This window comes from Hemiscyllium ocellatum, chromosome 2 (genome assembly GCF_020745735.1).
Source record: "Hemiscyllium ocellatum isolate sHemOce1 chromosome 2, sHemOce1.pat.X.cur, whole genome shotgun sequence".
NCBI lineage: Eukaryota > Metazoa > Chordata > Chondrichthyes > Orectolobiformes > Hemiscylliidae > Hemiscyllium > Hemiscyllium ocellatum.
This window is the reverse complement of record NC_083402.1, coordinates 106,544,587-106,571,644: the sequence shown is the minus strand read 5'-3', so window position 1 is coordinate 106,571,644 and position 27,058 is coordinate 106,544,587. Positions and strand designations below refer to the sequence as shown.

Genomic DNA, 27,058 nt, shown 5'->3' with positions numbered 1-27,058 from the left:
CCTGGGAGTTGTTGAGTACAAGAGCATTATAGGGACATAAAGTACAAGATTAGGGAGGTTGTGCTGAACCTATATAAGGCATTAGTTAGGCTTGCTGAAGTATTGTCCACAGTCTGGGAACCACAATTTAGGAAGGATGGGATGACATTGAAGAGAGTGCAGAAGAGGTTTACAACAATTGTTTCAGGGATGAGAAACTTTATTTATGAGCACGGATTGAAGAGGTTGCACTTGGAAAGGAGAAGACGAAGAGGATATTTGAAAGTTTTCAAAATCATGAGAGGTCTGGACTGAGCCTGGCAAAGAAGAAGAGGAGGGAACAGATGTAAAGTGATTTGCAAAACAAAATGTAATGTGAGAAAAGCTTTTTTTATACCATGAGTAATTAAGGTATGAAATGAAATATGTAAAAAACGAAATGTGACGTAGAGAGGTTCATTTGAGATATTCAAGAAGGCATGAGGTGATTATTTAAATATATACATTGTGAAGAATTGTTGGGAAAGAGCAAGAAACTGCACTAAATCATGATGCTCATTTCAGAAAATGCAGACATAATAGATTAGAGTTTGCCACTGCCATAACAATTCTGAGATTTTGTGGTCACTGGCTAGACCAGACCATGAATTTGGCACTTTCACCGATAAGCTTGCAAAATTGCCTGATTTCTGAAAAGGTCCCAGTGCATTAGAAACCACCAATGTCACGTTCCTATTCAAGAAAGGAGGGAGACAGAAAGCAGGAAACTAAGCCAGTCAGCCTGACATCAGTTGTTGGGAGAATTCTAGAATGCATTATTAAGAAAGTAATAGCAGGTCTCTTAGAAGATCATAATATTATTAGGCAGTCACCAGTTTATGGAAGGAATATCATGTTTGGTAACTTTATTAGAGGTGCATTAGGAGTGGAGGTAAGTTATTTGGCCTATCATGCTTCGCCTTTGAATAAAACTGATGAGTTATTTGAGGATGTGACAAGCAGAGTAAATAAGAGGATCAATGAATGCAGTCATAGAGATATACAGCACAGAAACAGATCTCTCGGCCAAACCATCTGTGCGGATCAGCTATCCTAAATAAATCTTGTCCCATTTGCCAGCATTCGGCTCATATCCCTCTAAACCCTTCCTATTCATATACCCATCCAGGTGCCTTTTAAACATAATTGTACTAGCCTCCATGACTTCCTCTGGCAGCTCATTTCATACCCACACCACCATCTGCATGAAAAAGTTGCCTTCTAGATCCCTTTTAAATCTTTCCCCCCTCACCTTAAAGCTATGCCCCCGAGTTTTGGACTCCCCACCCCCGCCTCCCACCATATCCATGCCCCTCATGATTTTATTAACTTCCAGAAGTTCAACCCTCAGCTCCCGACACACTAGAGGAAATAGCCCCGATTTATTCAGCCTCTCCATCTAGCTCAATCCCTTCAACACTGGGAACGTTGAACCTTTTCAAGTTTTATAACATCCTTCCGATAGGAGGGAGATCAGAATTGCACATAATATTTCCAAAAGTGGCCTAACCAATGTCCTGTACAATCTCAACATGACCTCCCAGCTTCTATACTCAATGTAATAAGAAAAGAAGTCAAATCAAGCACCTTTCTCGCTATCCTATCGACCTATCCAGTGTATTTAGATTTCCAGAAAATGTGATAAGGGACCACAGGAAAATGTTACAAGATTAGAGCCAACTTCACTCAAACACTGAAACTGCCACCCCACCCATCAATGATCACAGCATTTTCCTCTGAATTGTCCCAGTTTCAAACTTCAAACCTTTCCCCACCCACTATCCATTTCTGACCCCAAAAGTTATTGAGCATAAAAGATTGACTGATTAACGTGGAACAGTGCATTAGAATAAGTGGACAATTTACTGGCTGACAAACAACAATAGGAATTAGTGCTGGGGTTTCAACTATTTACAATGTGCATTAGTGACATACATAACGGACACAATCCATTATCGTTATTGAAAGCAAGTTGTGATGATGAATCAAAAAGTCTGCAAAGAAACATAGGTCAAGTGAGTGGGGAAAAATGTCAAATGAAGTATATATGCGGTTTGGTAGGAAGAATAGAATAGCATATTGTTATTTAAATGTATAAATATTGCAGAATGGTGCAATACAGAGGAATCTGAGTTGTTATGTGCACACAAATTGCAAAATGTCTGCATGTAGATTTAGCGAGTAATTATGAAGTCTTTGGTTATATAGTGTATGAAAAATAGGAAAGTCTTGTTGATTCTAACATTGATGAGACTAAGCTAAAATGTCATGCAACTTTGGTCTCTTTTTGCTAAGTGAAGGATGTTTTTTATGCAATTCAGTAAAGATTCAGTAGGCTGATTTCTGGGATGAAGAGGCTATTTACTGAGGAAAGGTGAGCTGTTTGGGACACTGTCTTTGAGGTCTCCCTTTAAGCTGAAGATGAGGAGGAATTTCTTCTCTGAGGGTTGTTAACCTTTGAAATTTTCTGCCCAAGCAAGAAATGGAAATTGGGTCATTGAACATTTTTAAGACAGATTTATGACTTACAAAGGAATCCGAGAGTGTGGAAGCTGTCAGTAAGGTGGAGCTGGAGCCATGATCAGATTTTATTGAAAGGTGGATCAGGGCAGATGGCTTACTCTAGCTCCTATTTCGTATGATCTTACTTTACAGTCTAAGTGTGTCTGTCTGCTGTCAAAAATTCCCAGTGTTCAACAAAATGATTTTCTTGATAGAACAATGGAAACCCGTGTCTCCCCTTAGGGAGTGACAGTAATTAAGCAATTATTTCTCCAAGTGATTTCAAAACAGATTGGAGCATGAAGTTAGTTTAGATAAGGTTTTGCTAATGTTTTCAGTTCTGGGAGAGATTAGCTCAGTTAATAGAGATGGGGTGGATGAGATAAAGGGGGATTGCAGGAAGTGATTATCGTGTGTGCATATTTGCTCCTACCCAGAATTCGAAAATGATTGTATGGAGAACATTGCTATCTGCGTTTCCTTATCCAATTGTGCAACTTTTTTGTTTATTCAACTGCTATGGCTGAGAAAAGTACACATTTATTTTCTAGGAACTAATCAAAACTTCTCATTTCATGGCCTTTCGAAATCCCCCTCCAAACTCTGATCCTCTATGTACAATATCTAAATCATTATCAGTAATGTGACAGGGCCATGGTGCAGCAAATTCATTAAGACACAACAAGTTTTCTTTTAAAGAAGTTGCAGTCTGATAACATTTCCAAACATTCAGGTTCAATGGTCTACATGGCCTCTCCCATTCCTATTTTCTAAAAATATTTTTGTTATTTTCCAGTGATTTCAAGCAATGAGATTTTGGTATCTCTACATTGTAACTTGGATCATTACTTGCTGATTACCCTTTAAAGACAGTTAACCAAACTGGAGATAGAACGTGATTTATAGCGTAGAAACCTTAGATTAGACCAGATTTGGTTGTAATCTATTTTAAATCTTCCATAACTAGTGTCATTTTACAAATTAATTGCACAGTATGTGACACTAATAAACTGTATGTAATTTTATATTGACAGGTTTTGTTAAATATTCTTCCTCATTTATTTATAATATGCATACATTAAATAAAGGAGATTGCCTATCAAGGGGAGGGGGCAGAGAAAAAGAATCATACAGGGATATCAGTTTTAAAAGCTTTGTTTTTATAGTTTGCGAAAAGGTGCATAATCTTACATTAATTATATGTTTAAAAAATTCAGTATAATTGTTCCCAGAAGTTGTAGTGTGTACAACTTATGAATCTTGGCATTTATAGTAATGTCCCTTTTTTTATGCTTCTGGGTGCAAGATTCATTATGATATTACTTATAGCAACAGCTTCTGGCAGTACATTTGGGTGGACTGAGCTATGGTTCTTCTGTTAATTTTTTCAGTGGTTAAAAACAATCTTTCTTTCAACAACTTTTGCTGAAACAAAATCAGTGTGAGGTTTGTAAAGATTATGCAATGTCTTTAGTGTACACAAAGGATAGTTTTATACAATTTCAATCTTTGTTGATTCTGCCTTTGCAGTATTCTATGAGTGCCATGAAATTTTTTCTCTCTCTCAATTATAAATTATGTGTATGAATGCCAGACAAAATATCTGCTCAATACTATGTTGAAAGTTTAGAAATCTAATCTGATCAAAATGGGATTGCTGCAGAAATTTGCATTAAAAATCCAACAAAGATTGGTTTTGGAATGTGTTAACATTTTGTGTTTCACAGGAATATAATGTTTTGTCAAACATGTAATTTAACAAGCAAAAACTATTTGCTGGTGAAGCTCAGCAGGTCTGGTAACATCTGTGGGAAGAAAGCAGAGTTCAATGACTTTTCATCAGAACTGTTAGCAGATAGTGAAAAGTGCTATTTATGCAGAAGACAAAGTTGGGGGGAAGTGAGACAACGGCAGAGGTGAGCAGATAAGTGGAGATAGAGCCCAGCGAGAGAGATGAAAGGAGGAAATAAACAAGAAGATTATGGATAGTAGGCCAGAATAAAAGAAAAGCTAAATAAGTGATAACAAGATCTAAGTGTAGGAAAGAATAGTTTAATGAGGCTAGTTTACAGTTAACTCTCAGCACTGGCATAGTTTTAGATTTTTTTAAAGTTGCAAGTGCTCTGTTCACAAAGTTACAGTAAATGTAAGGGCTGTTATCTCTAAACCAGGAACATTGTTGCAGATTTTGTTTAAAGTGTTGTTCAGAAATGTGTTTATTTTGCATGCATTTTGTTGTGTGATACATGATGGAGAATACAGTGATGCATTGAAATTGCAAGCAAGCTACAAAGTTAATTCCAAGTTAATTTTGCACTGAAGAAGGGTCACTGGACCTGAAATGTTAACTCTGCTTTCCCTCCACGGGTGCTGCAGGACCTCCTGAGATATTTCAGCAATTTCTGTTCATGTTTCTGATTCCAGCATCTGCCATTCTTGGTTTTTTTTCGTTTAATTTTGCACTTGTTAGTTATTCAATATCCTGTTCAATAATTTATTTCACAAGTAAAATTAAGCAAATAAAGTTAACATAATGTTAATGATATGTGGGAAACTTGTTTATATTCTGCAAAATCATTCTGTGGCATGTTAATTGTTTTGTAAAGAGAAATCAAAATTAAAAGGCATTTGACTAAATTGGTTTAAACAAAAGAAGCAAATGTTTTTTGTTATGTTTTAATATCATGAAAGTAGTTGGGCCTTTTGTTTCATGATGAGGCAGTAAAAGTTATCTTTATTCGATGCAAAATTATACATAGTGGTTTTACTTGCAGTACATTTAATTGAATTTCCATTGATGTTGGTGAGCATATATGACTAAGAATTGTTAATTACGAATTATGGAATTACGCTATTCCAGCTCTTACTTGATTTATGAGTCAATATTACTTTATGTTTATTGGTCTGGATGATCAGTTTTATAAAATATATTAGAAATCTGCAGAATGTCACTGAATTAAATAATGCTAATCAATGCAAGTAGTTCAGTGGTGCTGCTAATATTTGTGATCATGCTAAACTTGTAAAAATCATTTCCTTTTATTAGCAACATAGATATTTCTGAAGTATTTTAGGTTCCTCATATCTAAGCATGATAGTAACCAGTAATAACATTTTAATGTTTTGTTCACTTCTTAGGACACTTGCTTGGTAGTTGATATTTTATAAATATAAACAAAGGATCCCTATTCATGTTAGTGCAGCTGTCATAAACAATCTTTTCTGTATTAAATTCAGACATCTTTTGTACAACCTTGAGTCGAAACAGCTTTTTGAACATTTCCCCCAGCCTCTTGAAAAAACATTTTTGCTGAAAATATGTCTAACTGGTCCACGTAATAGTTCATATAACTAACTATGCATCATTTTGTCTATCGAATAAATCCAAATTTTCTATTATAACTTCAGACTATGCTTAACATCAGTTAACATCAGTGAATAAGTTCAAATAAAATTGCATTCTAAGTTTGTTTTATGCGTATGTTTATATATATATGCATAATTGAATCAGCTATTGATTCTGCCCTTTTGCTTCTATTGAATCTTTCCACCATACCTCAAGACATAACTATTCCAATTTTACCAGAACTGGGATTCCATGTGCAGTACCTTCACATCACGTAGAATTGTTCCCTGTATTCCACAATGCACCAAGATCTCCTCACCCATCACCTCCAACATCCATGATCTTCATTGTGTCCATATTCCCCATGGTCTCAAATCGAACATTTTCTTTCTTATCATCAAATCCCATCTGTAATTCAACTTTCCCTAGCTATGTAACCTTTTTCACCCCCTCGCAAAATTTTAAATCCTCAGACATTGGGCTTCTTGTATCCCCCATCCTTTCATTCCATCAGCAACCGATTTCTGCAGATTTCCTCTACCATATGTCAGCCCATTTCATTATCATGAAGCCTACTATATATTTTACAACATTTCTGAACCTTTCCGTAATCTGAAACTTGATCATGTGGAGGTGTGCACTGGAGCAAAATGAATTTAAAATATTAATCCAGAATATTATTTAAAAGTAAAATGTTGGAGAAGGGCAAAGTTTGTAGAGATTTAATCAGATTTAGGAATCAATTTGCAAAAATATGCAGATGGTTCAGTTTCTGTAACAGTTTTAATTTTTAAGTAAAACTACCTCCATCTCTGCCCATACCACTTCTATTTTGTGTGTAAATAGTAAGGAAAATATATGCACCTGCTTAATAAGACTCCCTCATGAAGTTTATCATTTGCTTGCATATAATATGATTTACTGGATAGAAGCATTTGTCTTCTCTTGATCACCTAATCTCAGTAAATAAACCAAGAATTCAAGCATATGTGCTTAGGAGGGAGATGGTGGTTTAGTAGTATTATTGCATGATTATTCATCGAGAGGCTCAAGGAATGTTTTGGGAAACTGGATTTGAATCCCCACCATTGCAAATGGTAGAATTTGAGATCAGTAAAAATCTGGAATTAAGGTGACTATGAAACCATTGTCAATTGTGAAAAGGCTGACTGATGTCCGATAGGGAAGATACTAGCACTCTTACTTGGTCTGCCACGCATGTGGCTCCAACTGACTCTTAACTGCCCTCTCAGCAGTTAGGGATGGACAACCAGTATTAGCCTAGCCAGTAACACTGACGTTCAGTGAATGAAAAACAGGAAAAAAAATCTGAAATAAAGCTGACATGTTGTGAAAAACATCAACTTTAATTTAGGTTTTTACAGGTGTTCACAGATTTGTTGCATGTTTTCCAATATAGTCAATTTTTATTTGAAATCTTTGGCTGACATCTAATTTTTTTCATCAGATGTACTTGTTCTTTTGTTTCAAAGCGGTAGATACTGTGACTTAGCTTATAAGAGACAAATAGTTTGAACTACAGATATTTGAGAAAATAATGTAAGGTTTGTTTCATGTGACTTATTTCATTTAGTTAAGATGCACGGCTGAGGAGCTGGTGGTCGGGAGAAAGATTCACATTTGTGGATCATTGGAAGCTGTTTTGGGGTGGATGTGACCTGCATAAGAAGGACGGATTGCACCTAAATTGGAAGGGGACTAATATACTGGCAGGGAGAATTACTAGAGCTGCTCGGGAAGATTTAAACTAGTAAGTTGGGAGTGTGGGACCCAGGGAGATGGTGAGGAAAGATTTCAATCTGAGACTGGTACAGTTGCGAACAAAGGCAAGTCAAACAGTCTTTGACAGGGACAAAGCAGAGGACAAGGTAGGACTAATAAATCAAACTGCATTTATTTCAATGCAAGAGGCCTAACAGGGAAGGCAGATGAACTCAGAACATAGTTAGTAACATGGGACTAGGATATCATAGCAATTACAGAAACATGGCTCAAGATGGACAGGACTGACAGCTTACTGTTCCAGGATATGAAAGCTACAGGAAGGACAGAAAGGGAGGCAAGAGATAGAAAGGGAGGGGGAGTGGCACTTTTGATAAGGGATAGCATTACTGCTGTACTTAGGGAGGATATTCCCGGAAATACATCCAGGGAGGTTATTTAGATGGACCTGATAAATAAGAAAGGCATGATCACCTTATTGGGTTTGTATTATAGACCCCCTAATAGAGGGAAATTGAGAAACAAATTTGCAAGGAGATCTCAGCTATCTGTAAGAATAATAGGGTGGTTATGGTAGGGGATTTTAACTTTGCAAACATAGACTGGGACAGCCATAGTGTTCAGGGTTTAGATAGAGAGGAATTTATGAAGTGTGTACAAGAAAATTTTCTGATTCAGTATATGGATGTATGTACTAGAGAAGGTGCAAAACATGACCTACTCTTGGGAAATAAGGCAGGGCGGGTGACAGTTGTCAGTGGGGGAGCAGTTAGGGGCCAGCGATCATCATTCTATTAGTTTTAAAATAGTGATGGAAAAGGACTGACCAGATCCAAAAGTTGAAGTTCTAAATTGGAGGAAGGCCAATTTTGACGATATTAGGCAAGAATATTCAAAAGCTGATTGGGCACAGATATTCATAGGTAAAGGGACAGCTAGAAAATGGGAAGCCTTCAGAAATGAGATAACAAGAGTCCAGAGAAACTATATTCCCGTTAGGGTGAAAGGAAAGACAGGTAGGTATAGGGAATGCTGGATGACTAAAGAAATAGAGGATTTGGTTAAGAAAAAGAAGGAAGCATATGTCCGGTATAGACAGGATAGATCGAGTGAATCCTTTGAAGAGTATAAAAGCAGTACGAGTATACTTAAGAGAGAAATCAGGAAGGCAAAAAGGGGATATAAGATAACTTTGGCAAATAGAGTTAAAGAGAATCCAAAGGTTTTTACAAATACATTAAAGACAAAAGGGTAACAAGGGAGAGAATAGGGCCCCTCAAAGATCAGCAAGGTGGCCTTTGTGTGGAGCCACAGGAGATGGGGCAGATACTAAATGAGTATTTTGCATCAGTCTTTACTGGGAAAAGCACATGGAAGATATAGAATGTTGGGAAATAGATGGGGACATCTTGAAAAATGTCCATATTACAGAGGAGGAAGTACTGGATGTCTTGAAATGCATAAAAGTGGATAAATCCTCAAGACCTGATCAGGTGTACCCTATAACTTTGTGGGAAGCTAGTGAAGTGATTGCTGGGCCTCTTGCTGAGATATTTGTAACATCAATAGTCACAGGTGAGGTGCTGGAAGACTGGAGGTTGGCAAATGTGCCACTGTTTTAGAAGGGTGGTAAAGACAAGCCAGGGAACTATAGACCAGTGAGCCTGATGTCAGTGGTGGGCAAGTTGTTGGAGGGAATCCTGAGGGACAGGATGTACATGTATTTGGAAAGGCAAAGACTGATTAGGAATAGTCAACATGGCTTTATGCATGAGAAATCATGTCTCACAAACTTGACTGAGTTTTCTTGAAGAAGTAGAAGAGGGCAGAGCAGCAGATGTGATCTATATGGACTTCAGTAAGGTATTTGACAAGGTTCCCCATGGGAGACTGGTTAGTAAAGTTTGATCACATGGAATACAGGGAGAACTAGCCATTTGGAACAGAACTGGCTCAAAGGTAGAAGACAGAGGCTGGTGGTGGAGGGTTGTTTTTCAGACTGGAGGCATGTGACCAGTGGAGTGCCACAAGGATTGGTGCTGGGTCCACTACTTTTCATCATGTATATAAATGATTTTGACGCGAGCATATGAGGCGTAGTTAGTAAGTTTGCAGATGACACCAAAATTGGAGATGTATTGGATAGTGAAGAAGGTTACCTCAGATTACAATTGGATCTTGATCAGATGGGCCAAGGGGCTGAGAAGTGGCAGATGGAATTTAATTTAGGAAAATGTAAGATGCTGTATTTTGGGAAAGCTAATCTTAGCAGGACTTATACACTTAATGGTAAGGTCCTAGGGAGTGTTGCTGAACAAAGAGATCTTGGAGTGCAGGTTCATAGCTCCTGGAAAGTGGAGTTGCAGGTAGATAGGATAGTTAAGAAGGCGTTTGGCATGCTTTCCTTTATTGGTCAGAGTATTGAGTACAGAAGATTGGAGGTCATGTTGTGGCTGTACAGGACATTGGTTAGGCCACTGTTGGAATATTGCGTGCAATTCTGGTTTCCTTTCTGTCGGAAAGATGTTGTGAAACTTGAAAGGGTTCAGAAAAGATTTACAAAGATGTTACCCGGGTTGGAGGATTTGAGCTATAGGGAGAGGTTGAGTCAGCTGGAACTGTTTTCCCTGGAGCGTCGGAGGCTGAGCAGTGACCTCATAGAGGTTTATAAAATCATGAGGGGCATGTATAGGGTAAATAGACAAAGTCTTTTTCCTGGGATGGGGGAGTCCATAACTAGAGGACATAGGTTTAGGGTGCGAAGGGAAAGATATAAAAGAGACCTAAGGGGCAACATTTTCACTCAGAGGGTGGAACATGTATGGAAAGAGCTGCCAGAGGAAATGGTGGAGGCTGGTACAATTGCAACATTTAAAAGGCATCTGAATGGGTATATGAATAGGAAGGGTTTGGAGGGATATGGGCCAGGTGCTGGCAGGTGGGACTAGATTGAGTTGGGATATCTGGTTGGCGTAGATAAGTTGGACCAAAGGGTGTGTTTCTGTACTGTACATCTCTATGACTCTATGTTATGTTGTCTCAATTTAAGGAAATTAGAATAAAAGGGGAGTGGCATGTGGCACTATTGAATTTAATAAAAACTAAAATTAAATACTTGAATTGGAAGCTATGATTTTAAGGAAACTGCAGTCTTTTGCAATGCATTACCCAGTTCTTTATAAAACATGTCACAAATTGGAGTAGTATCTGAATTTGCTGATTGGAGAATACAAATCGCAAATTGTAGTCTGAGCTGCACTTTCTTGTCTGCTCCACTTAACCTTTGACTCATATGTCTAACCAAAATCTCTCTAACTCAGTCTTGAGTCAGATCCAGTTTCAGTTCCTTTCTGAGGGAGAGAATTCCACTGCTAAAGATCTTCCCAGTGAAAAAGATTTCCCATCATCTGTTTTAAAAGGGAGATCTCTTTAAGTCCTCTGGTTCCAGTCTCCCCCATAATAGGAAATGTTCTCCAGGTATCCAGTCCCTCAGGATTTTGTATGTTTCACTAAGATCAGCTCTCATTTTTCAAAACTCCAATGGATATAGGCCTGACCTGTGTTCCCATTCTTCCTAAGATTGCCCCTCATCCCAACAGTGAGTTATGTGAACCTACTCTTAACTGTTTCTGAAGAAATTATATGTTTTCAAATATGGTGACCACAGTGTGCAGTGTTCCAGATATCATCTCACCAACATCCTATGCAATAACAGTAAAACTTCCCTAATCTTATGTTCTCCTTGCAATAAACAATAACATTTTAGTTGCTTTCATGATCACTTGCTGTACCTATACATTAATCTTATGGGTCATGTACCAGGACTCTGATCTCTCTGTACCTGTCCTACAATCTCTCTCTCTATTTAACTGCAACATTACTTTTGTATTCTTCCTGCTAAAATAGATAAGTACACATTTATCCATGTTATACTCCAATCACCAAATATTTACTCACTCACCTAACCTATCTATATCCCTTTACAGACTCTGTATCTCCCTTGAACCTTACATCTCCCCTATCTTGATGTCAATGGCAAATTTAACTACTATGAAATCAGCCCGTAATGACAACCATTGATATAGATTATAAATACATGAGGACATAGCATTGACTTCTGTGCACTCCACTAGTTACAGCACATCAACCTGAAAATGCTCCACTTATTCCTGCTTTCCATGAGCAAAGCAATCCTTTATATGTGATCTTACGTAACCCCCATTTCATGAGATACTTTCCCAAACTCATTTAGAAATCCAAGTATACTACTTCTAGTAGTTTTCCCAAGTCCTCCAAAATTGTTGCTTTGCAAAGAAAATCTCTGATAGTTTAGTTAAATACTATTTTATTTTCACACAGCCATGTTGTCTCTGCCTGATCAAATTGTGATGTCCTGTGTATCCTCTACAACCTCCTTAATAATAGAAATAATGGATCTAGGATTTTCCCTATGACAAGTGTTCGAGTAAAAGGCCTATAGTTCCCTGCTTTTTGGCAAAATCCTTTCCTGAAAAAAAGTTGATCAGTTTGGTCTTTTCCATCCAATGCAATGCTTGAAGATTCTAACAAATTTTGGGAGATTGTAACCAATTCTACTATCTGTGGTGCCAATTCTTTTAAGATCTGAGAGTATAGGCCACTGTGTCTGGGGACTTGACAGTCTTAAATCCAAAGGCGTTCCCATTATGTTTTCTGGTGATCGTTTTACATTTTTCCCTCCCTATCAGTTATTGATTTTCAATAATCTTTGGGAAGTTTTTTTAAATCTTCTACTATGAAGAAAGACACCAAGTATCTGTTTAAAGCCTTCACCATTTCTGTTACAATTTTCCTATTCAAATGTAATACATGTAGAAACTATTGCTTTCTCTCTTTATTATACTGTTTAGCTTTTTAATCATATTTTGCCTTTTGCCTCTTTACCATGGTTTTAGTCATTATTTGCAGGCTGTTAAAATCTGTTCAGCCCTCTGATGTATGACTAAATTTTGCACACTTATAGTGTCTTGATCAATTTAAAGCAATCCTTAACTCCTTATTTAGCCACAATGATGCATTCTTTCTTTCTCACTAAGATAAATCTTTACTGAGTTATTTAACATCACCTTAGACTTATGCTACTGCAACTTTACTGACCTGCCTTTTAGCCTGGTTCATGCCTTCATTGTTACCTTTATTTCAGTTTAAAATACTAGTCATAGACCTATGCTTCTCCTTGTCAAAATGAAAATAAAATATTTATCACATTCTGATCACTATGGCCTGTTTCCTTTGCCATGAGGGTATTGGTTGATCCTGTTTCATGGCACAATACTCAGTCACAATACTATGGATAGCCTGTATCTTGTTTATCCTCTAAGAAATAATCCAGAAGATGATAGGAATTAATTTTTTAAAGTACTATTACCAATCTCATTGTCCCAATCTACACCATTAGTACTGTATACATTTAGTAACTGTAGTATTATTGTAAATTCTGTTGACTTCATCAGTGTAATAATGGTTCTGAAAATTGATTTTTAGGTTGAGTTTGAAGATGGTTCCCAACTCGTAGTAAAACGTGACGATGTTTATACACTAGATGAAGAGCTACCAAAACGGGTCAAATCTCGCCTTGTAAGTACACTTCTTGTGAAATATTTTGACACATTTTACATGTACCATTATTCATAAGATGCTTATGGATGGATAAGGTCATTTGGCTCAACCTCATGCATCAATCCAAAACAGACTTGCGCTGCCCACATTGGTCTGTTGCGTCTAATGCCTTCTGTTGATCAGTCATTCTATTAAGAACCACCTGATAGCAATCCTAAATTTACCTTTCACTCACTTCAATTGATTTTCCCTTGCCCTAAACCCTTTAACTCAATTTAAAGTAGCATTCCAAATTACCTTGGTCCATGTCACTTACCATTGTGAAGTGGCACTGTAAGATCCTTTCTAAGTTGAAAAGACCTGCCTTTCCCTGTAGCTTGAACAAAGGATCAGTCCTTTGTCAGCTTTATACATGTCTTCCTTGTGTCTCTGCAGCCACAGCTGGACGTAGTACTTAAGATATAGTAGAAGAAGAGTACTGTGCAGCTTGACCACATCTCCCACTGACTTGCATGCTGCTGTTGGTCATAAAATTGTCACTAAATTGATTGTGTTAGTTAATACTGCACTGGGCATATTATGCATTAAGTCAAATGCCAGCCCTAGTCTCCTTTGCATTCACTCTAGCTCCCATGAAGATGCTACACAAAATATACATGTTGCTTATTTTCTTTGCTATGTGCTTGACTGCTTCAACTTTTAACTGCCATCATTCAGCTCACTCATATTTCATTTAACTCATTCTGTGGTTTGTGGCTGCCTCATTTAATTCTCTTGATGTGGTATCATCAACCATTTTGTCAAAAAGTCTTGGTCCCAATCTGATTTAATAAAACACTTCTCCAAGGGATGTATTTTTGCATTTACATGCAGTTTAGAATGGAAATGTTTAAGGACATCATGAATTGCAGTGATCTTGTTGAAAATACACTTTATTGCAAAATTGTAAAGAAAAATAAAGTAAAACAATGATTCAGTCATTACTAGGAAGTCTGTGGTTGCATTTTATTGGTAAGCATGTCATTTCTTGAGGGCCCACCTTGATGACCATCATGACTCACCTATAAAACTGGTTGAGAAGCATTGGTGTAATCTAACTAAGTTCCACTGCGTTTTGGAATCCACTTGTGAAGGATAAAAGTCAGGAACCACAGTTGAACAAGCACTGAGGTCTAAGGAGCCTCACTCCATAACTGTGTCCTTCCCAACCACACCCTGACAATCTCTCTCATTTCTAACCATTGAAATCACACTTTAAGCTTACTTAGTAATCTTCCAATTTATGTTTGAAAGCCCCTCAGGTTTTCACTGTCTTGGGGTAAATCACAGTCAGGTTAGGTTGTCACTCATGTTGCTTTAACTGCTGTCAACTAGATGTTTTTATAGATAAATTCTCAGGTTTACCACTGATAACCTATTATTTAAAAAAATCTGAAAACTATTATTTAATAAGTAAGACTACAGTATTTGTTTAGTGAAGTATGGACTTAATCTATTAATAAATCCCACTCCAGATTTGCCTAACTATATTTGTCCATGCTTGTAAATATCCTTACTAGTTTTGTTCAACACTGTGGACTAAATATCACAAAATTGTAGAATCCCTACAGTGTAGATGGAGGCAATTCAGCCCATCGAGTCTGCACTAACTCTCTGAAGCGCATCCCATCCACACCTACCTCCCCACAATATCCCTGTAATCCTGCATTTACCATGCCGACTCCATGCAATGTTTCATTGGCTGTGTGCAGCAACAAGGGACAGAAAATGTAACCGCCTAACACCATTTAAAGCTGGCCTGTGCCGCTTAAAGGAAAAGTTTACTGTAACAGGTGCAGGTGCTGAGAATAATAGAAGTAAAATTCGATGTAAGAAATAATGATAGGAGACAAGAGATTCCCAAGGTTTTTAAACACTCCATTCAAGGTGTTGGCAGAGCAGGGGGAAAGGAGATATCTGGCTTTTAGCGTCGAGAAGGTGGCCTTCTAGACACATGATCAAAAGGGAATGGGCGTGGATACTTATGGGAATCAAAACCCCTTGGAGGCAGTGCCATAAGAGGGTAAGTGACCTCATGAAAGTGTTCAGTGTCAATGAATACATTTTCAAATTCTTTATGGTATTAATTGCACACTATTCTCAACCAGTGGAATTCAATGCATGGTTACAAACATAAAGCAACTCCATTGACTTTGATAGAGACAAAAAAAACTGCAGTTGTTGGAATCCAAGATAGACAAGCAGGAGGCTGGAAGAACGCAGCAAGCCAGGCAACACCAGGAAGTGGAGAAGTCAACATTTTGGGTGTAACCATTCAGGACTGGGGGTGGGTGTAAGGGGAGTTGCAAATAAAGGGGTGGGGGATTGGCAGAGAGTTTTGGGTGGGTACAGGGAAGGGGTGGTGAGGTAGAGATGGCTGAACGCAGGTAGAGGTTACGGCCTGGTTGGTCGATGCGAGGAATGAATCCCATTGGTAGCAAGAAGGAAGGGGTTGGTAGGTGGAATGGGAGGGAGGAAGAGAGTCTGGAAAGAGAGTCCTGGTGTGTTCCTTGTAGAATATGGACAGGATTTGAGGAATCAGGAGTTGAGATGGTCACCACAATTTTCCTAGCTTCTGACTTGCTTTTGTCGTCAGTGTATTAATGTAGCAAATCAACTTGGGTTTCTGCTCAATGGTAATCCTCAGGAATTCAGTGATGGTAACACCATTGAATGTAAAAGGACAGTGGGTAAATCATCTCTTATCGGAGATGGTCATTACCTGTCAATTGTATGACCCAAATGTTACTTGTCACTTGTCAACCCAAGCCTAAATGTTGTACCAGGTGTTGCTGCATTTGAACACGAATGGTTTCAGTGTCTGAGGAGTCATGAATGGTGCTGAAAATTGTTCAATCAATGGTGAACATCCACACTTCTGACCTTACAATGGAGGGAATGAGCAGCTGAATGCTTGGGCCGAGGGCACTACCTTAAGGAACTTCTGCAGAGATGAACTGGAGTTAAAATGGCTGATTCTGCCCCCTGTTACACAATAGCTCCAATTTTATGAGATCTCTTTGGTGACATACTTGCTAGCATGCAACTTTGTTGTCAAGAGTTGTTAATCTCACTTCAGGAATTCAGCTCTTCTGTTCATGTTTGAACCAAGGTTTTAATGAGGTCGGGAGCTGCGTGACCTTGGTGAAACCCACACTGAACATCACTCAGCACTTTATTGCTGGGAAGGTGCTGCTTTATAGCACTGTTGATGACATCTTCCACCACTTTACTGATGATTGAAAGTAGACGGATGAAGTGGTAATTGGCAGGGTTGTATTTGTTCTTCTTTGTGTATAGGATATACCTGGACAGTTTTCCACCTTGTCGGGTAGAACTAGTGTTATGACTGGAGTGAAAGAGCTTGGCTAAGGGATCAGCAAGTTCTGGTGCATAAGTATTCACTATTATTGCTGGAATGCTGTCAGGGTCAGTAAACTTTGGCGTATCCAGTGGTTCCAACTATTTCTTGATAACGTGTGAGGAGAATCAAATTGACTTGAGACTGATATCTGGGATGTTGGCGACCACTGAAGGAAGTGGAGATGAAGGATCATCCACTTGGCACTTCCAGCTGAAGATTGCTATTAGTATTTCAGCATTATCTCATGCACTGAGATGTTGGAGGCACCTCATCCAGTAAGTCCACCAGCTTTCATGACTGGATGTGGCAGGATTGCAGAGCTTAGTGTGATGCAATCACTTGATTATGAAATCACTTAGCTCTATCTATCACTTGCTGCTTATGCTCCTTAGCATGCAAGGAATCCTGTTTGGTAGCTTCATCAGGTTGACACCTCATTTTTAGGTATGTCTAGAGCAGCTCCTGGTATTTCCTCCTGTATTCTCCATTGAACAAAAGTTGATCCACAGACTTGATGGTAATGGTTGAGTGGATGATGCAAGCCATGAGGTTGCAGATTGTGCTGGAATACAGTTCTGAAGCTGTTGAAAGCCACAGCGCATCACGGATGCCCAGTCTTAAGTTGCTAGATCAATCTGAAGTCTGTCCCATTTAGTATGGTAATAGTGCCACACAGCATGTTCTATTCTGAATGTGTTGGACGATATTCTGAGTGTGAAGGCAGGATTTTATCTCCAAGAAGACTGTATTGTGGTCACTCTTATCAATACTCTCATGGCCAAATATAACTGGTGCCAACAGATTGGTAAGGATTTTGTCAAGTATGTTTTTCCTTCTTGTTAGATTCCCTCACCACATGCCGCAGATCTATTACAGCAATAATGTCCTTTAGGACCCGACCAGATCAATCCTCCATCCACAATCCATTTTGTGTCTTGACTACCCTGAGTCCTTGTTTAATGTGGAGGAGTATTGATTAATCAGCCAAGGAAGGAAACAGTACAAGGCAATTAGCTAGAGGTTTCCTTGCCCATGTTTAACCTGAAGCCATGAGACTTCATGGGTTCCAGTGTCAATGTTGTGGACTCCCAGGGTAACTCCCTGCAGACATATACCACTGTGCCGCCACCTCTGGTGATTATGGTGTCTGGCCCATTATCTGAAAGGTATGATTCTGTGAGTATTTATGTCTCAGCCCTGACCCACAAGTCTCATTCCTGATGAAGGGCTTGAGCTCAAAACGTTGATTCTCTTGCTCTTGGGTGCTGCCTGACCAGCTGTGCTTTGGCAGTACCACACTCTTCAACTCTGATCTAGAGCATCTGCAATCCTCACTTTCTTGTAGTTTCTTGACAGACGGGAATCTAAGGTCATTAAGGATTGATGGAAACATGGAATTTGGAACTCAAATCAGACACGACCTTATCGAGTGGTGGAGCAGGTTTGAAGGCCTAAGTGGATTACCTCTGTTCTTAATTCTTGTTGTATGAGTGAATATTTATCTGGAACAATGTACAATTGCTCTATTCATAGACTTCACTAATCATTCAGTGATTATGATGAAGAAGTTAACTGCTGCAAATATTCTTTTTAACAGTTTTTTTTTGAAGCCCAGCAAATTATTCACAGATAAATGAAAAGGCATTTCAGGACTCAAATTCTACATGCCAATTCTACTTGGAAAATTGCATTAAAACTCTTCTTTTAAACAATGATCTTTATAAAAGAAGGCAATGCAAAATGTCTGTTCACGCAACTTTAAGCAGCTGAAAGTACTTTCACTTTTGTAGCAATTTATGCACTTTAAGACCTTTATTGCCATAAAGTATTTCATTCCCGTCCCTAACTAATGTGAGTCTTTATCATTTAGTTTTTACTAACTTCACCTTCAGCCTGGCCATGCTGTGCAATTTTTCTGGTTGACGGGACAGGTTAGAGACTGACAAAGTTACCGGGAAGCACACGGCAGTCTGTGTAACCTCTCCCGGTGGTAAGATATTTTTCTCAGCTTGGCATCTTTCCCCAGTGCCATTAATAAGATTAGGAAATTGAAATAGCCTTGCCAGGGACCAACTGTCCTTATAGCAGCTCTTTAAGCTAGCTTCATGGATATGTAGAACGTCAGTGACTCAATCTTCATGTTACCAAATTAATCCTACATGGTTCCATGGATGGAATTACTAGTTCATGCAGGTGACTATAATACAAGATGATGTGAAATTGCAAGGTGTATTCATACTCCTGCCTGTTCATTTTTTCTAAAGTGGTACATGTCATCTGTAGGAATGTGGAACTTAAGAAATAGTTAAGATTAAGAAATTATTGTCCAGTCATTCAATATGAGTAATTTTCTTTGCCTATAATAGTTGCCATAATCATTCACTAATATTGCATCTATGGAAGGGGATGTCCTCATGCTTTGGTTATAGTTCAGCTTCACTAATGTAATTGGAGAAGGAAATCTGCTATCCTCACTTAATTTGGCCTACATGTGACTGCAGATCAACAGCAATGTGGTTAACTCACAACTGTCCTCTGAAATGGCCCATCCAGCCACTCAGTTGTATCAATCGATAGAAACTCTCAAAAAAGAAATAAAACTGGGTAGACTATCTGACAATGATGTAGGCACCAGAAAAACAATGACACAAACAGTCTTGACCCTCAAAGTTTTCCTTACTGACACCTAGGAGGCTAGTACCAAAATTGGGAGAGCTATCGAGTATCAATCTAGAAAATCTCTTTAGCCCCATCCATGCATTTGCATCCTTCCTGAAATAAGGAAACCAAAGTCACAGTATTTCAAGTGTGGTCTCAGCAATACCCAGTAAGTATAACAATCTTATTTTTATGTTTGATCCCTCTTATTATAAGGCCTAGGACCCCAGTAGCTTTCTTGATTTTGTGCTTATTCTGTATACTAACATTTTAAAAGTCATGCTAGATTCCTCTGCACCTCAGTAGTCATTCTCCATTGAAGTAGTGCTTTGCATTTTCTTTCCTTGCGAAAGTGAATAACTTCACATGATACTTAGTATTCCTAATTCCGCATCATTGTGTTTTCTTCAAAACATGCCTTTCTACCTATATTTGTGTCACCTGTATATTTAATACATTCAATTAAGACATTGCCATAAATTGTAAAATGTTGAGGTTCCAGCACACACTCCTGCAGGAGGTCACTTGTCGCATGTTGCCAGTCTGTAACAAGCCATGTGCACATATGCTAATTTCTGCCAACAATGCCACTGATGAAATCTATCAATTCATCATTTTAAGCTTCTTCATTTCCAGAATTCATCTTATTCTTCTTTATCTATTACATTGTTATCCATTCCTACATCCAGTAGGCTACTAGTGTAAATGATTAGCTCACATTGCAGTTCCATTTTGTAGAGCTAGTTTTAGAGCGACCTAGTTACATGGCATGATAATGATAAAAATACGCAATCGTAGCTTCCTTTGTTCTATGCAGTAACAAAGGCCTGCAAACAAGAAGAAAATTGTAACAACTTGTGTAATATTTGTTTTGACTGATTAATGTCACTGTAAAAGATTTTTTAACACAACCTTGCACTTGCCTTTGACAAAAGAAGTAGGAAATGTGTGTCTTGCCTTGGGCAACATATTTGATTGGTGAGTTCAGCCAGGGAATAGATAAGATAAAGGTACCTATCTGAAAAATGTAAAATGTATTCACTTAAACTGAACTTTTGTTTAATTCATTTTTGTCCTGTGGGCACTGCCAGACTGAGGCTTCGAATAATTCTGTATTGTAATACATGTTATCAACAGCTAAGTGAGCAGGAAACTGTATTCCATAGACTAGCTCTTTCATCCAAATGTTACAAAGGTGTTGTTTTGGGCTTCTGACAAGTCTTGGCAAATAATTTTGAATTCAAATGGCCCCTCTATTAACTTTATATTCTTCAATTATCTGGAGTCTAGTTCACATGTCTACAACAACTGATAACAATCACCACCAACCATCTTTTTCTCCTTTACACTGCATCTATAAACGTGAATGCTGTTTGAAATTATTCCAGCTACTATGGATGGTATATCTTTATAAGAGAAGGTCCTGCTTACAGAGCTCAGTGATCTTAATTCTTCCAAGGAGCAACATTGGTTCTGATTGGACACTGGGAAGTAGAATGACATATAGTACAGCAGTGAAGAAGTCCGAAGCTAGGAAACACAGGCAGCAATTACGGGAGAAATTGGCAAGATGGAGGAGGTCAATTTGGTTGCAGAGGCATTTGAAGAAAACCAGTGCAGCACTCTGAAAAGGTAAAAAAGAGATATCTGTGTATGATCATTCACAAGTGGTTTGGGGAGGGGAAGGGAATGCGGCATTCATGAAAGGAGAAAAAATTGCTAGCTTGAATGCAGAGCATTCAAAATTTGGGAGTTGTGAGGGAGAAAAACAGAGCAATTTGAAGTCGTGGAGCAACAGAATTTGGAATAAGAATGACAACCTGTAATGGATTAACAGGGAAAAGAAGTGCTAGACAAGAGTTGAGCAGGGCGAGAGAAGATGTATTCCAGTCGAACTTGGGAGAGCTGGGAGAGATTAGTCTGACTTGACAGAGAAACTGAGACAATAACAGGTAGGAACTGGAAAGGTTGGAAGAGCTGATGATGTCTCCTTGAACAGCATAGAGAAAGGGTGTTGTCCAAGTACTTTTTGTTGAACTGATGACCTTATTGGCTTAATGAAATATCACTTTTTTGTTTTAAATTTTCCATCCATTTGAAGTGTAAATGAGTTCGAAAATAACCAGAAGTCCTAATTTTTGGCATTAGAAAATAAAATTGTTTTCATGTTATGTCTTAGAATTTCACCTAATTTTGATTTCTCCAACCTGATTGAAATATCAGCTAAGGTCCTTCTTAATGTTATGCATTCTTTTTCAAGAACAACTTTGCAATGTATTTTTATCAACAACAAATAGAAAAAAGCTCTGAAACGTCAAGAAAAATAATGTCATTTTGAATATTAATAAGCAAACTATGGGTTTTAAACGAGAAAAATCCTACTTTGATGTGAATCATGAAATACTGGGAATTAACTTGACCATACAAAGTAGTTTTGTGTTATTACTGTTTGTTATTTCCCAATCAGGCATTTCAACTTTTTTTAAACACCTTCAAACAAGCTATGGAATGTTTAACATATCTGCAACTTCTGTTACAAAACCATTTATTTATCTGTCATAGTGCTGGACTTGACCATTCCTGAGTTACCAGCCTATTAGTGTTGCATCAGCGTTTATTCAGTTTCTGGGTTGGAACTACGCATCATTGATTTTTATTGTTTTGACATTATGAATACGAAAGGGGAATTTTGAATAGCGTAACTGGCAAGTTTTACACAATATGTCAGAACCCAGCCAATGATAAAGGAAGAGGACAATTAATTGTGCACTTTCAAATTCCTCCTCCTTTCTCCCCTCACTGTTCTTTCTATTCTTACATGGGATGTGAGCTTCACTGCCAAGGCCAACATTTATTGTTCATCTGTAATTACACTTACAAGGTGGAGTGAGCTGTCTTCTTGATTTGCTTTTACCCATCTGGTGTTGAGACACCCACAATGCTGTTAACAAGGCAGTCCTAGGATTTTGACCCAGTCACAGTGAAGGAACAGCAATATAGTTCCAAGTCAGAATGGTGTATGACATCAAAGATAGCTTACAAGTGTTTGTATATATTTGCTGCCCTTGTCCTGCTAGCTGGTAGAAATGTGTTTGGTGGAGGCTATTGAAAAAAAAGTTGCTGCAGTTGCCACTTGTATGGTACACCCTGCTATCACTTTGCATCTTTAGTAGCTGGGGTGCTACTCAAGTGGATTGCTTTGTTCCGGATGGTGTCAAGTATTTTGGATATTGTTGGAATTCTATTAATTCAGGAAAGTGAAGGGTGAAGTGCCTTCTAGATGATGGTCAAGCTTTGGGAAGACAAGGAGGCGAATTATTTAATGTAGAATTCTAACCTCTGACTTGTTCTTGTAGCTACAATATTTATATGGCTGGTTCAATTCAGTTTCTGATCAGTGGAAATCCACAGAATGTTGACATTGATTTTTCTTTATTTTTGTTTTATACTTTTATCAATTTTGATTCGTAGCTATGAACTGAAAATGACCTTTGGACCCTGCACAGCATCTTGTGTTGGGTAAAAACAAATGAACAAACAAGAAGGTGTTTGTATGTGAGGACAGGCGTGCAATTTAATTGTTGGTTGATTTGTGATCAAAGGTTTCTACAAATTCTTCGGCACTGAGAGTTTAACTAGATAGCAGATTTTCGGCCATTAATGAGACCAACACCTTGGAATTAGTGCTAGCAAGACTGGGAAAGAACATGGTTGTCAAACAGAGGAAGATATAGGAGAGTTTGAACTGGGTTTTTGGATTGTGTTTCTGGGAATTTAACTGCTGATGCAACAGCATGAAAGTTTGAAAGCTCCCTGTCTAACCTCCCATTATCATTCATTTGGAAGTTCAGAGAATAGAATCTAAATTATAAGGAGAGGAGAAACTTTCTCAGAATGAACAGAAAAGGTGTCCCTGAGTGACACCTTCAGAAAATCAACCAAGAGACGTTTATATATGTGTGTGGAACATTGCATCATGAAAAATGCTTAAGTAACCTGGCCACTTCTGTTATTTTCTTTTAGTTATTCCTTAACTGTCTTTGTGTGAATGGTGCTGAAAACAAAAGTTTATTGGGTTTAAATCATTGACATTTATTACATGACTTTACTTCATTTTGCTCTGCTAATGTTACTGTATTGTTAATAAATAGTTAAATCTTTAGTTTAAGCTGTAAACCCAGTATTTATTATTCAGAGAGCCTGGGATTGATTATTCAAAAAGTCTGGTTAGGAACCATTGGAGTCAATCTTGAGGGTCTTTCTACGTTTTAATTTTACTGTGCTGCGAATACACAGATAGGAATGCTGATTTGTTCGGCTGTCTGTCTCCATGTCAATGGCAATGCTATTGAATATCAAAGGAAGGTAGTTAGATTTTTTGTTGTTAGAAATAGTGATTGTCTGGCAATTATGTCAATAGTACTTGCCATTTATCAGGCCAAACCTAGGAGAGAGTGAGCACTGCAGATGCTGGAGATTCGAGTCGAGAGCGTGTTGCTGGAAAAGCACAGCAGGTCAGGCAGCAACCGAGGAGCAGGAGAATCAATGTTTCGGCCATAAGCCTGAGTGTTATCCATGTCATGTTGCATTTGGACATGGACTGCTTCAGTATCTGAGAGATTGCAAATACAGCTGACCATTGTGCACCAAACATTCCCCACTTCTGACTTTGTGTTGGGAAGATCAGTTTTCTTCAGGATGTAGGCATCACTGACTAGACTAGTATTTATTGCCCTTCAGAACGTGGTAGGGAGCTGCCTTCCTGAACTGCTAGAATGATGAAAGGACTAAGATGATGAACCTTCAACAGCCAGAATTATTTCCTTTTGTGTCTGATATGCTTCCAACCAATGGTAATATTTCTCCCTGATTTCCACTGATTCCGTATTACCCATGATGCATTTTTGTAAGGTAGCCTGTGGCATGGTTGTTCTATGCGTTTTCCTTTCATTCTGAGTGATAGATTCTGCTATAAATAGTTTTTCACAGAATTGTAAAATAGTTACAGCACATTGCACCCATTCAACATCTCAGAAAGAGCATCTCAGCTGGTCCCACTGCTTTATCTTTTTCCTGTAACCCTACTTTTATTTTCAAACTAGACCTTATAAATTATTTATATGGTTGTTATGCTGGTGTGGAATCAATCATCTATACCCACTCTCATTCACAGCCACACGATTCCCTTCTCCTATCAGTGGTGCTCTTCATCTCTCCCATACTTCTTCCTCCTTTCTCCAATCTTATTCACATTCTTCTCCATCGATATATTATCTATGGGAGGTGTTCTCTCTTCTTACTTGTCAGCCTAGTGTTCCTCTTTTATCCTTTTGTAGTTCATGCTGGAACTCTTTTCACATCAGCATAACACGATTCTGTCAATTTGCTTGCCTCCCTATGTTAACATTGACACAAGTGTGCATTGACCCTCTTATCCCTGCTATTTCATTCACACTTACACTTTTAATCCTATCCCAAGTCACTCTTCTCCCCATCCTACTCTTTATGTCTTTCTCAAGTTTATATTGGCTGTGTTCTGTCCTCCCTGCCATGCTGGTAATTTCAATTCCCCTAACATTGAGAACCATCAGTGATATCAAGGAAATAGATCTTTAGTATGCTGAAAAATTATTCAGATTTTCAATTCAAATTAAGTAATCTCATGTTCAGTAGCAGTCTGCCTTTCATTTGTAACATCCCACTTTTTTCACTAAATCACAAATATTTGAACCCCGAATGTTGTTGCAGCCAATAGGATAAGTGGAACAGCACCATACATGTAAACGGAGTCCCTCGGTTGCAATTTTCTGACAATGGATTTTTGTTTTTCAGTCTTCAGCCTCAGACATGCGCTACGAAGCTACATTTTCCACAGAGAACATTCAGGCGAAGAAACGCCCAAGGGTCCTGAATTCCAAATTCATGAACGAGTACGTGGATGATCCTGGTTATCGTACCTTCTTGGGAAATTTCTTCCAAACACATTGTCGCCAAGGACAATAAAATCATGCTGACAGCCAAAGAGAGAGCTATTTTGATCACGATATTGATTGAAAAGTCTGACAAATGTTTTGGATACAGTAACTTTCACTATATTGCATTGTAATACAAATTTTATGTGCAAGTTGAGGGATTGAAGTTAATCCATTTCCATCATATAATGGACTTAAGGCTTCCCTCCATCCCAGTCCTCCACCCTCTTTTGAAGAACATAAAGGGACGAAGAAATATCTGGAAATTTCTTCTCAGAACAAGAACTTTTACTGATATGAATGATTTTTCAAGAGTCTCAAAATAGGTTCCTATTTGGGCCCTATGTTTAAAAAAAAATAACATGCTTATGTGTACTAAAATATTTTTTATATTATTATTGCTACAGTTTCGAGTAGCATCTGTTGTGCTTGTTTTTAGCCTTTTAATTTTATTGACACTGTTATGGAATCACTCTTACTCGGTTCTTTCGCTTTTATTAAGCTGAACTTTGCAAAAGAGAAAGAAAGTATCCATTGCTACCTGATGGCAGGGTTTTTTTATATTTAATAAAAGACAGATAAGTGACAGATAGTTTGCAAACAAGTACATTTTATGTTATTTGGTACTCATCAGTTATAAAAGAAACTCTTGAGGGTTTTAAAATTATCAGGAATTCTTTTCTATTCTGTAAATCTAGATAACTGCTTTCTCAATGAGGTAAAATGCATAAGAATCCTGCAGCATTTTTGAAGTAGACGTTAAGGATGTTTTTAGTAAGAATCCTTTGCTACACTTAATCCTTTCCCTTTACCATTTAGGTGAGCGAGTTAATGCAGAGTATAGGTCAGTCCCACTCAGGATAAAGGGTTTATACTTGAGTGATTAACTATAGCAAAGGTGTGTGAAGTTCAAATCATTTGAAGTGCTCTTTAAAACCAGGAACCACAGCTCCTGTATTATAGCTGTTCGGCGTAATTGTTACTTTATGGTTATTTAATGTGATTTTCCTCTTTAAATACACTAAAGTTTATGAATGGGCAGAGTAGAATAAAACCGCCAGCACTGATTATCTTCTGGTCTTTTGAATTCATCAATTCCGCAGAATTTTTTTGTTCAGTACTACTGCAGCAGAAAGGGTTTGTTTGTCCATGACTGCATTTGCAGCTTTTGATAAGAGGATGCATGTGGCTTTCTATAACTTGTAGTATGCGATCTGAATTGCTCTCTTGGCACACATCAAGCATGTTTTGCCTTAAGGAATTAAAATAAATTGCAGTATGTTTCACACCATTTTGCACGGCACCTCCCAGAAGGAACTCTGCATTTCCAACAAAATGTAAGCCCATTATAGCTTTGAACAGCAAATTTGAATCTCCTGTGCTTTTGAATCTATTCTCATTCAAATTCTTCTTTTCAAAAGTACTTACCAACATGCCTGTTCAGTTATTTCATTGAGAGAGACATTTCAGAATACGATTCCTATAGTTTTAAAAATATAAAACTCGAAAAGAGGCTACTCATCAGTGAAGATAATTAACTGACATCAGAGTGAGAATTTATAATGCAAAACTCTGACCACTATAAATTATGTTTTCTTACTGCCTTTTCAGGTCAATGACATGATTTTAATTGCAGCCCAATTTAATATAATGAAAAATTTTGGCAGCTATACATTTGACCTCCTTTATTGGTCTGAAACACCATGATATTATTTATTCTGCATTAAAGACTATATGAAAGCAAATTGTTTGTTGAACATTCCTGTTGAGAAGGCCAACAGTTAAAATGCACAACCAACAATTACTTAGGATTCAGCA

The 27,058-nt window shown here is 38.0% G+C and overlaps 1 protein-coding gene across 2 annotated transcripts in view; it reads left to right on the top strand.

Moving 5' to 3' along the window:
• LOC132824466 (lysine-specific demethylase 4C-like) overlaps window positions 1–26,697 on the top strand; it is a 436,488-nt gene extending 409,791 nt beyond the window's left edge. For both annotated transcript variants that reach the window (XM_060839018.1, XM_060839010.1), the window contains 2 exons: window positions 13,133–13,225; window positions 25,101–26,697. In XM_060839018.1, coding sequence (XP_060695001.1) covers window positions 13,133–13,225; window positions 25,101–25,271 — 264 coding nt within the window. In that variant the 3' untranslated portion in view covers window positions 25,272–26,697. The remainder of the gene's footprint in view (window positions 1–13,132; window positions 13,226–25,100) is intronic.
• The last annotated feature ends 361 nt before the right edge of the window (window positions 26,698–27,058 follow it).